Source organism: Onychostoma macrolepis, chromosome 22 (assembly GCF_012432095.1).
Source record: "Onychostoma macrolepis isolate SWU-2019 chromosome 22, ASM1243209v1, whole genome shotgun sequence".
Classification (NCBI taxonomy): domain Eukaryota; kingdom Metazoa; phylum Chordata; class Actinopteri; order Cypriniformes; family Cyprinidae; genus Onychostoma; species Onychostoma macrolepis.
In genome coordinates, this window is record NC_081176.1 from 25,927,570 (window position 1) to 25,942,312 (window position 14,743).

The window sequence follows — 14,743 nt, forward strand, 5'->3', positions numbered from 1 at the left end:
TAATGCCCTTATATAATAAACTTAAGGATTTAAATCAGTCAAATAACAGATAATACAGTTCAAATAACTTTTTTGTGTTTCAAAGACATTTTTTTATACGTATTCATATATATGCTATGTCTTTTGCACCATTGAAGACAGAAAACTTGTTTTTATACTTGCCATTATTTTTGCAATTCAGTTTGGTGCCACTAGAGGTGCAGAAATGACACACTTCACCTTTAATTTCTTCTTTGAAGGCAATGATTAAGCCATAAGCTCAGTAGTTGGAACCCAAACGTTGACGTTCCCTGGCCCTTCTGAGAGGTTTCCATACCACTAACTTTCCATCAAGTTGTTGAAGTTTCCATAAAGGCAGTGAAATTTAGATTTAATTTGTAAGTCAATATTGATATGTCATGATTAGCGCAGAGGATTGTATTTTTGGAAGCTGAAGTTACATTTTCTATGAGGAGCTTGTTTGAACTTTTTCCACCAGGCTGATCCAGTACCCACCTCCCCCCTCCAAGGGCGGCATTACCGTGACAACCGAGGACCTGGAGTGCCTCAAGGATGGCGAGTTTCTCAACGACGTCATCATCGACTTCTACCTCAAGTGAGTCTGACGGTACTTATGAGGGTTTCAGCTTGTAAAATTAGATCTGATATTTTCCCTAATATTAAATACTCCCTTCAGGTACCTTCTGTTGGAAAGAGCCGACAAAGATGTGGCCGAAAGATCTCACATCTTCAGCAGCTTCTTCTACAAGCAACTAACTCGGAAAAACACTAGCTGCCCTGAAGACAGTGGCACCACGTAAGAAATCACCTTTTATAGTGTGTTTATACAGTATTTAAAGAGACAGTACACCCAAAAATGCAAGTTAAAGGAATAGTTCACCCAAAACTGAAAAATTCCCCATAATTTATTCACCCTTAAGCTATCCTAGATGTATATGACTTTCTTCTTTCAGACAAATACAATTGGAGTTATATAAAAAAATATCCTGGCTCTTCCAAGCTTTATAATGGCAGTGAATGGGGGTCAATATTTTGAAGCCCACAAAAGTGCATCCATCCATCATAAAAACTCATGTTCACGAGAGAGTGGGTGATTTTTGGGTGAATTATTCCTTTAATGTAACTCTAAGTGTTTGCTAATTTGTATGTTTCTTGCTGATGTGAATGAGTGTGTGGTGTTTTTCTTCAGAGCCCCATACAGACGACATCAAAGAGTGAGAACGTGGACCCGTCACGTGGACATCTTTAGCAAAGACTACCTTTTTATACCTGTAAATCAGGAGTAAGTGGGGAATTTAAATTTAAAACAAACACATGCATAATTCAGATAGACACTAATGATTGGATAAAATATGATTTTTAATTATTATTAACTTTTAATTATTTTATTACTATTTATAATTTAATTATTATTATATATATTTTTTTATAATATGGAATGAAGTACACACTTGGTAAGATTGTTTAAAGTCTCACCAAGGCTGCATCTATTGAATTAAAAATACAGTAAAAACAGAAATATTGTGATATAATATTACAATTTAAAATACCTGTTTTCTGTCTGAATATATTTTAAAACGTCATTTATTTCTGTGATGCAAAGGTGAATTTTCAGCATCATTACTCCAGTCTTCAGTGTCACATGATCCTTCAGAAATCATTCTAATATGCTGATTTCTCAGTATTATCAATATCAAAAACAGTTCTGTTCTGCTTAATATTTCTGTTGAGACATTTAGGATTCCTTCATATATTCAAAGCATTAAACAGCATTTATATGGAACAAATATGTGACCCTGGACCACAAAACCTTAAGTGTCAATTTTTTCGAAATTCAGATTTATACATCATCTGAAAGCTGAATAAATAGGCTTTCCATTGATGTATGGTTTGAAAATTATTTGAAAATCTGGAATCTGAGGGTGCAAAAAAAATCAAAATATTGAGAAAATCGCCTTTAAAGGTTGTCCAAATGAAGTTCTTAGCAACGCATATTACTAATCAAAAATGAAGTTTTTATACATTTACAGTAAGAAATTTACAAAATATCTTCATGGAACATGATCTTTACTTAATATCCTAATGATTTTTGGCATAAAAGAAAAATTGATAATTTTGACCCATACAATGTATTTTTGGCTATTGCTACAAAAATACCCCAGTGACTTAAGACTGGTTTTGTGGTCCAGGATCACATATTGTGTAACATTGATCAATTTAATGCATCCTTGCTGAATCAAAGTATTAATTTCTTTCAAAAAAATTGTTTGAATGCTAGTTTGTTTATTTATAATCAGTATTTCAGGAGCATCACCATTTGGAACAGATCAAGCTTTCAACAATGAAAATGAGACCAAATGTGCACTTTTGACGTCAGAGGGCTTCGAAAAGCCTCGTTACAACATCTCAAACACACTTTACAGGATGTTCTTTTGTTAAAAAGCCAGGATGCATGTTGAAGGCCTGTGAAGATGTTTGATATATGAGGACAACAGAGCATGTTGGATTGAGCTTTATGAACAAGAGGATAAATCACAGCAACAAGTCTGTATTGCCAAACTGCGAGAGAACAGGCAATTCCGGTGTGGTACTCCATGTTCCCATAAAAGCAAATTGCCACGCAGGACACACACTGTACTTGGACATGCACACTCTTGCGCACAGTACGACATAGCACAGATGAGTCACAAACTTGGGAATGTCCATCGTCCCAGTTCAGGGATTAGCAGATCTTGTGCTAGGATTTGGTGATAAAGTATTTTTACGATGATGTTGCTGGTGATTATGATTTTAAGCAACATTTGTATTAGTGCACTTTTATTTGGCCAGTGTAAGTGTATTATTAAATTAGATCCGCAGTCTTTAGTTAAGTTGGTAAGTTTCCATGAATCAGTTACATTCTAATGAATTTGTTTGGCTATTTTGTATCATCACTTGGAAATGTTTGTGGAAGAGTCTGAAGAAAACATCCTTATTTAATCTTTGAAATAAATTAGATTTAAATAAATATCATTCTTTAGCCTTTTCGGAGAAAAAGCATATTTATTATGTTCAGAAAGTTGCTATTTAGCAGTATCATCCTGTCCTGCTGCTACAGGGTGTTTTCTGCAATGGAAACAAGGCTTTATCACAGATCACTGACTTCCACTTCCTCTCCTGCTTTGTTTCCTGATCTGTTTGCTCTCGGTCCAGGGCTCACTGGTACCTCGTGGTGATCTGTTTTCCCGGTCTGGAACGGCCTGAGTGTGTCCCATGGAGGAACAAAGGCCCTGTGTCCCAGGATAAGAGTCAGACAGCTAAAGCGAGCTCTGCAGGGGATTGTCAAAGAGGTAGCATACGCACATCAACAGAGTTATTATAGTAAACTAAAACCATAACAAAACATTTGTGTTACTTGAAATGAAATAAACATGAATTATAATTAAATATATATAAACATTTCAGCTAGTTGTCAAAGCAAAATTTCTGATTTGTTTAGTTTAACTTGAAATAGACATATTGAAAAAATAAATTGGGTAAAAATTACTAAAACTTTAAAATTAAAGTGTAAACAGAAAATAAAAATAAAAAATATTTACAAAAACTATAATAGTATATCAGTGATTCTAAAATAACACTGCATATAAATACACAAATTTTATTTTATTTTTAAAGTGTTTTAGTTTATAAATCTCACAATTTTTATTTTATTTATAAAGTGTTATTTTATTTTTAATAATTCATTTATATATATATATATATATATATATATATATATATATATATATATTAGTGCTGGGCAACGATTAATCTAGATTAATCTCATCCAAAATAAAAGTTTTTGTTTATATAATATATCTGTGTGTACTTTGAATATTTATTATGTGTATATAAAGACACACACATACAGTATATATTTTGAAAATATTTACATGTATATATTTATATTAATATAATTTATATGATATATAAATGTTTAATATATAAACATAACACATTTTTCTTAAATATGTACATACATGGGTGTGTATTCATATATACATAATAAATATACACAATACACACACATATATTATGTACAGAAAAACTTTTATTTTGGATGAGATTAATCTAGATTAATCGTTGCCCAGCACTAATATATATGTGTGTATGTATGCATATATGTGTGTATATGTATACAGTATATGTGTATATGTGTGTGTGTATTTTATATACTGTGAAAATTAATCTGCATTGTTAATCCTTTTTATCTTTTATTTAAAAAGTTCACAAAAATCTAACCTTTCATTGGATAATAAGAATTTAAAATGGGGGAGAAATATCATTATGAAATAAATGTTTTTCTCTAATACACATTGGCCGCAATTAACGGCACCCTTTTATTCAATACTTTTTGAAACCTCCATTTGCCAGTTTAACAGCTCTAAATTTTCTCCTATAATGCCTGATGAGGTTAGAGAACACCTGACAAGAGATCAGAGACCATTCCTTCATCCAGAATCACTCCAGACCCTTTAGATTCACAGCTCCATGTTGGTGCTTCTTCTCTTCAGTTCACTCATTTTCTACAGGGTTCAGGTCAGAGGACTGGAATGGCCAGCAGAAGCTTGGTTTTGTGCTCAGTGACCCATTTTTGTGTTGTTTTTGAGGTTTGTGTTTGGATTATTGTACTGTTGGAAGATCCAAACATGACCCATTGTAAGATTTCTAACAGAGTCAGTCACTTATTGATTTTTTTTATCTGTTGGTATTTGATAGAATCCATGATGCCGTGTGTCTAAACAAGATGTCCAGGACCTCCAGCAGAAATATAGGCCCACGACAGTTCATTGCAATCCCATTTGACGTTCCAGTCGTGTCTGATAACTGAATATGCTGGAGTTTGTTTTTGGATGAGCGATGAGAATTTTTCTTGAAATCCTCCCAAACAGCATGTGGTGATGTAGGTGCTGTTTGACAATTTTTTTTTTAAGGTTTTCTGGCCCCGAGACTCAACTATTTTCTGCAGTTCTCCAGCTGTGGTCCTTGGAGAGTCTTTAGCCACTCAAACTCTCCTTCTCACCGTGCATTGGGACGATATAGACACACATCCTCTTCCAGGCAGTTTCATAACATTTTATGTTGATTGGAAATTCTTAATTATTGCCCTGATGGTGGAAATGGGAATTTTCACTGATCTAGCTCTTTCCTTAAAGCCACTTCACTACTTTGTGAAGCTCAATTATCTTTTGCTGCACATCAGAAATATAGGTAACACTTTACAATAAGGTTCATTAGTTAACAACATTAGTAAACATGAACTAAGAAGGAACAAAACTTCTACAGCATTTATTAATCTTAGTTAATGTTCATTTCAGCATTTACTAATGCATTATTAAAATCACAAGTTGTGTTTGTTAACATTAGTTAATGCACTGTGAACTAACATGAATAAACAATGAACAACTGTATTTTCATTAACTAACATTAACAAAGATTAATAAATAGAGTAATAAATGCATTGTTCATTGTTTGTTCATGTTAGTTAATACATTAACTAATGTTAACAAATGACACCTTATTGTAAAGTGTTACCGAAATATATGCTTTGGTTTTTCTCATTGTGATGGATGATTAAGGGAATTTGGGCTTTGTTTTCCCTCCTATTTATTTAGGTGAAACAGGAAGCCATGGCTGGATAATTTCACGTTCATAATCACCCTGGGGTGCTCAAAATTGTGAATATGAATGGGAATATATTTCAGAAATATTTTATTCATAAGAATTTCTAGGGGTGCCAATAATTGTGTCCAACGTGTATTTGAGAAAAGCATTTATTTCATAATGATCCCCCCCCCCATTTTGAATTCTTATTATCCAGTGAAAGGTTAGATTTTTGTGATTTTTATTTTTTATTTTATTTATTTATTTATTATTTTTTTTTTTTTTAAATAAAAGTTCAAAAGGATTAACAATGCAGATAAATTTTCACAGCCGCCTTTGATCATATTTACCAAGGGTGCCGATATTTTTGGCCATGACTGTATGTGTGTATATATATAATACATAATATATATGTGTGTGTATTATATTATATTATATTACATTATATATATTTATTTATTTATGGGTTTTTTTCAGATGTTCTTAGGTCACAATTTTAAGGAAAACCGTGCAGGGGTTCCATGTAAAATATGGAGAATGTTTTAATGTTTACAAAAATCGTTTACATTGAATTCTATAAAAATTACACAATATTAGACTGCCATTTTTTCTAATTAATTGTTATTGGAAATTATTATATTTTTTTATGCCAAATTTAATTTGTTATATAATATTTTTGAATCGCATCTAATAGTTGTCTCTCCAAAGAACAGTTGTTTCGTCTTTATTGTAAAGGAACGCCAATTTTTAAAAAGAAAACCAAAAAGGATAAATAATGTAAAAAAAAATAAATAATAAAATAAAAAAGTTATTTGAGAATGTTTCTTTTCTGTATTTCTAGACAGTTCACAGCAACCAAAAGGAAACAGATTGAAACCCAGTGAGCCAAGACCTCACAACCTACCGGTAATCTCCCTACACACACAGTTTAAATACTAATATCAGTGATTATCATCAGGTATCGTTAGTATTCATTTTAAACGTCCGTGCATGTTTTGAGTTTTTATGTACAATAATATGTCATGAAGGAGTCTGATGGCTCTTGTGTGTTTTTAGGATTGCACAGTACACAGCTGCACAAGAGAGACCGTCTGCAGGAGGTACCAATATTCAATCTCTTCATCTTCATCTTAAAACCAACAACATCAGTATTACAAATGTGCAACCTCCATAGAGAATATCATGGGGGCAAATACTTTTTCACAGCTCTGTATATGAGTGATTGGTTTCTGATCCAGTAATCAGTCTCTTTCCCTGGTTCGCCCTCAGGCCCTGTATTCTGGTCATGAACTCTCTGAAGCTGTCATACTACCAGCGGATCTACACGCTGTTACGCGAGTGAGTCATTCACGCAATCCTGTTATTTGGATTGATGTTTTATTGCGTTCGATCATATCAGAGAACTAAATGTGGCTTCATGCTGAACTCTGAGAACATTCCTGAAATGTCACCTCATCCCGCAGGTATCTGCAGGTGGAATGGGAGGTTCGGAAAGGAAGCGCTCGAGCTTTTACCCGTGAAAGCATAAGCGGGAGTCTGTGCAGGGTCCCGCTGCAGGACAACAGTAGCGACTGTGGCCTGTACCTGCTGCAGTATGTCGAGAGCTTTCTGCAGGTACTACAGACTGGGTTTAGAGCAGAATTCTGGCTTTGTCCTGATACCTCTTAATGGTGCATTTTGTTCCAGGTCAGAGATTTTTGGTTTCCTCAGTGGTAAATGTCAGAAACGTTAGTCATCCAAGTTAGCTGACATTTCGTGGTCTGCCGTTCAGTGGGATTTTCAGTAATTTCAGTAATAGATTGGGATCTCAGGAACTCGAGTTACACCTGTTTGTATTGCAGCGAATCCTGGTTTGTATTAAAGTACAACTAGAAATGGTCAACTACATACTTTCAAGTATGAAGTCAGCTGGTATGGAGGTTTTGGGACAAACAAAAGAATATAATTGAAATTGTTTTATATTTTTTTATATATATTAAATAAATATTCAAATATATTATATATTTAATATTTTACACATATATATTAAATATTTATATGAATTTATTGAATGTTGGATTATATTAACAGTATTATATATAATGATATTTTATACAACATTAACTGAAAAATAACCCCAAAAAAAGATTTTTGATAACAGGCTAGAGAAAACCAATCCTATATATATATTAAAATATATTATTTAAAAAAATTAAAATTAAAAATGTAAAGAATTTATTATATTCATCAATTTCTTTAATGTATATCATAAATTAATTTAAACAATTATATTTTGTTTAATTTCTCTCTCTCCATATCTGTGTGTACTGTATGAAATATATATTACATTTATATTTAATATATGTGACCCTGGACCACAAAACCAGTCATTAGTGTCAATTTTTCGAAATTGAATAATCTTTCCATTGATGTATGGTTTGTTAGGATCGGACAATATTTGGCCGAGATGCAACTATTTGAAAATCTGGAATCTGAGGGTGCAAAAAATCTAAATACTGAGAAAATCGCCTTTAAAGTTGTCCAAATGAAGTTCTTAGCAATGCATATTACTAATCAAAAATGTAAAAGTTTTGATATGTTTACGGTAGGAAATATATAAAATATCTTCATGGAACATGATCTTTACTTAATATCCTAGTGATTTTTGGCATGAAAGAAAAATCTATAATTTTTACCCATACAGTGTATTTTTGGCTATTGCTATAAATATATCCCAGCGACTTAAGACTGGTTTTGTGGTCCAGGGTCACATATTTGATAGCATATCAATATATATATATTAGGGCTGTCAGTCGATTTAAGATTTTTAATCTAATTAATTACATGATGTGTCAATTAATTAATCCAATTAATCGCAAAATCAATTTGACTGTGAAAATACCCACAAAAGATTATTTAAAGCTATTTTTGTGTTAAATGAGAAAGTATCAAGTAGACATTACAAATAGTAGCTTTAGAAAGAAAAAATGTATTTGATTCAACATAAAATTTATTATACATTAGCATTTAAGCTACAACGGCCTAACATAAACTATGGAATATAAAAGAAGATCATAAGAATTTGAAGATTAAAGAATTTGAGAAACATCTCAGTATTTTTTGTTCATACAATGAAAGTAATTGGTAACCAAAACAGCTTTGTTACTAGTCTTCAAAATACCTTCCTTTATGTTCCACAAAAGAAAGGTTTGAAATGACATGAGGGTGAGTAAAAGATGACAGAATTTTATGTTTTGGGGCCTATCCCTTTCATTTATATATATTTTTTTTTTTCATGAAATAATACTCTAAATTAGAAACTAAATCTGTCAGCATGTGGCGGTAAATGTCTTCATTCGATTCGTTCAAACGGCTGATTCATTCAGGAATTAAGTAAATGGCTCTCTTTATGAATGGGACTTTGAATCATTTGTTCACATGATTCGTTCAAAATGCGGATTCATTCAGAAACTAAACACCGGAACTCACAAATGCATCCAAAGCATATAACAAACATTTATCTGAAATGTGCACATCCTCTACCCCATCTGGGACATTCACAACAAAAAATATACTTTTTAAAATAATAAAGAAAAATAACTGAGGAAGAATCAAGTCTCACATGAGAACAGTAGTCCTATAAAATGACAACAGTCAAGAAAGTCTTTCAGACGGTGTTAAAAAGTGCAATATTATTTAAAAAGAAAAAAAGAAATAGAAAAATAAAGCTCTTTAAACTTCATTTGTTTAGTGAACGTAATTTAACTTAATTTGCTTTTTTATTTTTCTGCTACTATTTATCGCAGTCTGGGTCTCATGCAGACATGCAGGACTAAGTGCATTTCATTTTTTTTTACTTTTTTTTTACTTCGACTTTCAACAGTCAACAGTGCTTTTCATTTTTTTTCACATATGCATATATGCAAATGAAATAGTATGCAATCTTTGTAATGTTGTGTAATTATAGTGTTGGTATTTTCAGTCTAAACGGTAGTTTTACGTAGTTGTAGATTTGTCCTTGATTCGTTAAACTTCCACTCAGCGCTTCTTTGTGGTTTCTCCGCTCAGAATCCAGTGGTGCACTTTGATCTCCCGCTGCGACTGGAGCATTGGTTTCCGAGGAATCAGGTGCGCAGGAAGAGGGAGGAGCTACGGGAGCTGGTGCTGCTGCTGTACCGGAGACAGGGGGGCGGGGCTGAGCAGAGCGCCAAATAAAAACAGACGGAACATGTCCTGTTACTAAACTAATAATTAGGGCCTTTTGTTTTGTTTTTCTTGTCCTGTTTTATTTTATTTTTTTTGTACTGATTAACAGATAAAGGATATATTTATAATTTAACTTTGTATTTATTTGTATTAAAATGCCTTTTAAATGTGACTTCAATTTCATCTGTTTTATTAATTTCCACACAAACATGTAGGTTATTTAAATAAAAAAAAAAAGAGCTGAATATTTTAAATTGACTTGGAATTTTGATATATTCAGGCTTTTTGTTTCGCAATTGCTGACCATAAAAGATAAAGTTTTTATCTCTTAGTTCAGTGCTATGTTTTCAAGTTTTTATCTCAATTCAGAATTTTTATAAAATTGGGAATTTGTATATCTCACTTTACTGAGTTAACATCTCATAAATCTGCCTTTTTTCTCACATTTGCGAGTTTTTATCTCATGATTCTGACATTTCTTCAGAATTGGGAATTTATGTATCTTGAAATACTGAGTTTGTATCTCAAAATCAGATTTTTCTCGCAATTGCAAGTTTTTATTGCACAGTTCAGACTTATCTCGCAATTGCGAGTTTTTATCTCATAATTCGGACATTTCTTCTCAGAATTGAGAATTTATGTATCTTAAATACTGAGTTCATATCTCACAAATCTGCCTTTTTTTCTCACAATTGCAAGTTTTTTTCTCACAATTCAGACTTTTCACAGAATTGCAGAAGTTGGAATTTTCTTGTGGAAATTGGAAATGTATTGTGTCTTGCAGTATTATTTCACAATTCTGATTTTTTTTTTTTTTTTTTAATCTCTCAATTGTGGGGAAAAAATCCAAATTGTGAGAGTGTAATGCCCTTCTTTTTTTTCTCTTTTTTTAATTCTGTGGTGGAAACAAGCTTCTGGGTAGTAAATGATTAGATGTGATCTAGATTACATCATCAAATTCCAAAAATTAAGTATTTGTAATTATCATTTTTTATAATGTTCATAATCAGAATACAGTTACTTTTTTATGGATTACATGATTACATTTTATTCACACAATGGTAGTAAATTATTAAAAATGTATTGGTTCATATATTTTGTTTTATATATAAAATCAATTACATTTTTAACAGCACATTTTTAATGATCTTAAATAAAAAGGGCTCCTCAAATCTGGACCTCGAGATCCACTTTCCTGCAGAGTTTAGCTGTAACCCTAATCAAACACACCTGAGCATGCTAATCAATGTCTTCAGGATCATTAGAAAATCACAGACAGGTGAGTTTGATCAGCGTTGGAGCTAAACTCTGCAGTGGATTGGACCTCCAGGGTAAGATTTGAGGAACCCTGTTATAGGGAGTGAGTGACTGAATATCATTCATGTAAATATATCACTGACAGCCACAGCTGGAAGCAATAGTGCCATCACTACAAACAAGCATTGTGTTCCTGAGAGTTCAAGCAGTACTGGAATCCCCATAATGCACTTATTTGCTGCATTAAAGAAAAAAAAAAAAAAAACATAAAAGCAGCCCTTTTTCCAGAGGCACACAAAAACAGGAGCGTTTGTGATGAAACTGAAACAAAGCATCAGCCCGCTTTCACTTGTGTTTGTATGAGTTGGCCGGAGCTCAGCTGGACCCCTCACTACCTACTAAAATAATAATAAACTTCATAAACTTTATTTAACCAATACCTGGCATATATTTAAAATGCTTTTCATTAATGGAAAACTTTAAAAATGGAGAGGGATGAAAAGAAATGAAAGTTTTTAAAGAAATTAAAGTTCACTTTGACTGTACAGGCATTATCAGCCCCTGCTGGGCTACTTTAAGTATTTTGTTGGAAAAGAAGGTTTGATGGCCAGTGCTGATTAGTTTTTCGTGTGCATTTTTCTTCCAAGGAAAATAATTATACATCTAGATGTGTATTAATTGGATGCATGACAGTGAAGAATTAAGTATTTAGCGGTAAATGGAAATGCTTTTCTAACTGTGCAATTTGTGGGTCTTTCAGAGGACTAAAGAAATATATATATATATATACACACAGTGGGTACGGAAAGTATTCAGACCCCCTTAAATTCTTCACTCTTTGTTATATTGCAGCCATTTGCTAAAATCATTTAAGTTCATTTTTTTTCCTAATTAATGTACACACAGCACCCCATATTGACAGAAAAACGCAGAATTGTTGACATTTTTGCAGATTTATTAAAAAAAAAAAAAAAAAACTGAAATATCACATGGTCCTAAGTATTCAGACCCTTTGCTGTGACACTCATATATTTAACTCAGGTGCTGTCCATTTCTTCTGATCATCCTTGAGATGGTTCTACACCTTCATTTGAGTCCAGCTGTGTTTGATTATACTGATTGGACTTGATTAGGAAAGCCACACACCTGTCTATATAAGACCTTACAGCTCACAGTGCATGTCAGAGCAAATGAGAATCATGAGGTCAAAGGAACTGCCTGAAGAGCTCAGAGACAGAATTGTGGCAAGGCACAGATCTGGCCAAGGTTACAAAAAACGTAAAAAAAAAATTTCTGCTGCACTTAAGGTTCCTAAGAACACAGTGGCCTCCATAATCCTTAAATGGACGATGTTTGGGACGACCAGAACCCTTCCTAGAGCTGGCCGTCCGGCCAAACTGAGCTATCGGGGGAGAAGAGCCTTGGTGAGAGAGGTAAAGAAGAACCCAAAGATCACTGTGGCTGAGCTCCAGAGATGCAGTCGGGAGATGGGAGAAAGTTGTAGAAAGTCAACCATCACTGCAGCCCTCCACCAGTCGGGGCTTTATGGCAGAGTGGCCCGACAGAAACCTCTCCTCAGTGCAAGACACATGAAAGCCCGCATGGAGTTTGCTAAAAAAAACACCTGAATAAGATTCTCTGGTCTGATGAGACCAAGATGGAATTAAGGCCAAAAAGTTCTAAGCGGTACGTGTGGAGAAAACCAGGCACTGCTCATCACCTGTCCAATACAGTCCCAACAGTGAAGCATGGTGGTGGCAGCATCATGCTGTGGGGGTGTTTTTCAGCTGCAGGGACAGGACGACTGGTTGCAATCGAGGGAAAGATGAATGCGGCCAAGCACAGGGATATCCTGGACGAAAACCTTCTCCAGAGTGCTCAGGACCTCAGACTGGGCCGAAGGCTTACCTTCCAACAAGACAATGATCCTAAGCACACAGCTAAAATAATGGAGTGGCTTCACAACAACTCCGTGACTGTTCTTGAATGGCCCAGCCAGAGCCCTGACTTAAACCCAATTGAGCATCTCTGGAGAGACCTAAAATGGCTGTCCTGCGTTTACCATCCAACCTGACAGAACTGGAGAGGATCTGCAAGGAGGAATGGCAGAGGATCCCCAAATCCAGGTGTGAAAAACTTTCCCAAAAAGACTCATGGCTGTATTCGATCAAAAGGGTGCTTCTACTAAATACTGAGCAAAGGGTCTGAATACTTAGGACCATGTGATATCTTAGTTTTTCTTTTTTAATAAATCTGCAAAACTGTCAACAATTCTGTGTTTTTCTGTCAATATGGGGTGCTGTGTGTACATTAATTAGGAAAAAAAAAATGAACTTAAATGATTTTAGCAAATGGCTGCAATATAACAAAGAGTGAAAAATTTAAGAGGGTCTGAATACTTTCCGTACCCACTATATATGTATATAAGCATATTTGACCGAAAATGTGCTTGATCGTCAAGATTTTCTTCAAAATATCTCTTTAGAATATCATTTTTTTCATGTTGATTTTATGGTGAAATTTGACCATCTATTTCATAAATTTATCACAGAATAATTTTTACTAAAAATATCATTGCTATATATGAAGCTGGTCGTTCATTGAGGAGTAATGTTCTTCATGAACGGACTGGGATTTGGAGGAGAGCAGGCGTGTGTTGTTCCCGGAGCAGATGGGTGTTGTTTGTATGGGAATGGGATTTAAGCAGCCGCTGCTGGTTGTCCACTCTTTCTCTCACTAATTCAAGTGGAAGATTATTCTTGAGGATAGTGAAGGATTCCTCAAGGAAAATTAAGAGATTGCTGTACTTGTACAAGAATGGCCACTTGCCATATCTTTTTTTGCTTGTCTTAAAATGTCCATTGTTTTTCCATTATTTTCTTTTTTTAATCACAGAGCGAATTATTATTATTATTATTTCTTTTAATGCACTTTTCATTCAAATTGGTTTGAAATTTCTCATTTCAAAAAATAAAAGTTTCATTAGACACCTGCTCTATCCAGTATATGATTTGTGTTTATTAATCGAAGTACTGAGCCTCCCATGTTAGAGTTGGCCTTAAACTCCTGGCCTGACTGGGGTGCTGCGGTGGGATTTAGGATCAGTGTTGGGTTTTCCTCTAATCACATCTGACAATGGAAGTAGCCTGATTGAGCCGATGTCAGGCCCACTGCTCCAACTTTACACTATACGGCCCTAGATTAGTCAATCTGGACTAGACTCTGAGATTAAACCTGAATTAGCCTCTGAAAAGAGGAGATCTTGCGCACACACCCCTCAACCCTGCTTTTGACCCCATTTCTGGTTCTGTCCTAGGAACTCACCACAGGACTATAATATTTTTTATATATATATATATATATATATATATACACTTATGGGTTCGAGTCTCAGTACCAGCAGGGATTGTAGTTGGGGGAGTGAATGACCAGCGCCCTCAATACCACTGAGGTGCCCTTGAGCAAGACACCGAACCCCAAACTGCTCCAGTTGGTGCTGCGGCAAATGGCTGCCCACTGCTCTGGGTGTGTTCACGGTTTGTGTGTGAGTTGTGTTCACTGCTGCATGTGTGCACTTTAATGGGTTAAAATGCATATATATATTGTGGGTGAACTCTTTCTTTAAGAAGTGCATATGAACTTTAAGTGGCTTTCTGCTAAATCATATCAACCAAGTACA

At 34.2% G+C, this 14,743-nt stretch overlaps 1 protein-coding gene across 3 annotated transcripts in view; it reads left to right on the forward strand.

Moving 5' to 3' along the window:
* Positions 1-9,979, forward strand: part of senp7b (SUMO specific peptidase 7b) — a 47,925-nt gene extending 37,946 nt beyond the window's left edge. For all 3 annotated transcript variants that reach the window (XM_058760461.1, XM_058760463.1, XM_058760462.1), the window contains exons 14-22: positions 479-595; positions 677-796; positions 1,190-1,282; positions 3,193-3,329; positions 6,464-6,528; positions 6,679-6,722; positions 6,892-6,960; positions 7,086-7,236; positions 9,670-9,979. In XM_058760461.1, the coding sequence (XP_058616444.1) occupies positions 479-595; positions 677-796; positions 1,190-1,282; positions 3,193-3,329; positions 6,464-6,528; positions 6,679-6,722; positions 6,892-6,960; positions 7,086-7,236; positions 9,670-9,816 (943 nt within the window). In that variant the 3' untranslated portion in view covers positions 9,817-9,979. The remainder of the gene's footprint in view (positions 1-478; positions 596-676; positions 797-1,189; positions 1,283-3,192; positions 3,330-6,463; positions 6,529-6,678; positions 6,723-6,891; positions 6,961-7,085; positions 7,237-9,669) is intronic.
* The last annotated feature ends 4,764 nt before the right edge of the window (positions 9,980-14,743 follow it).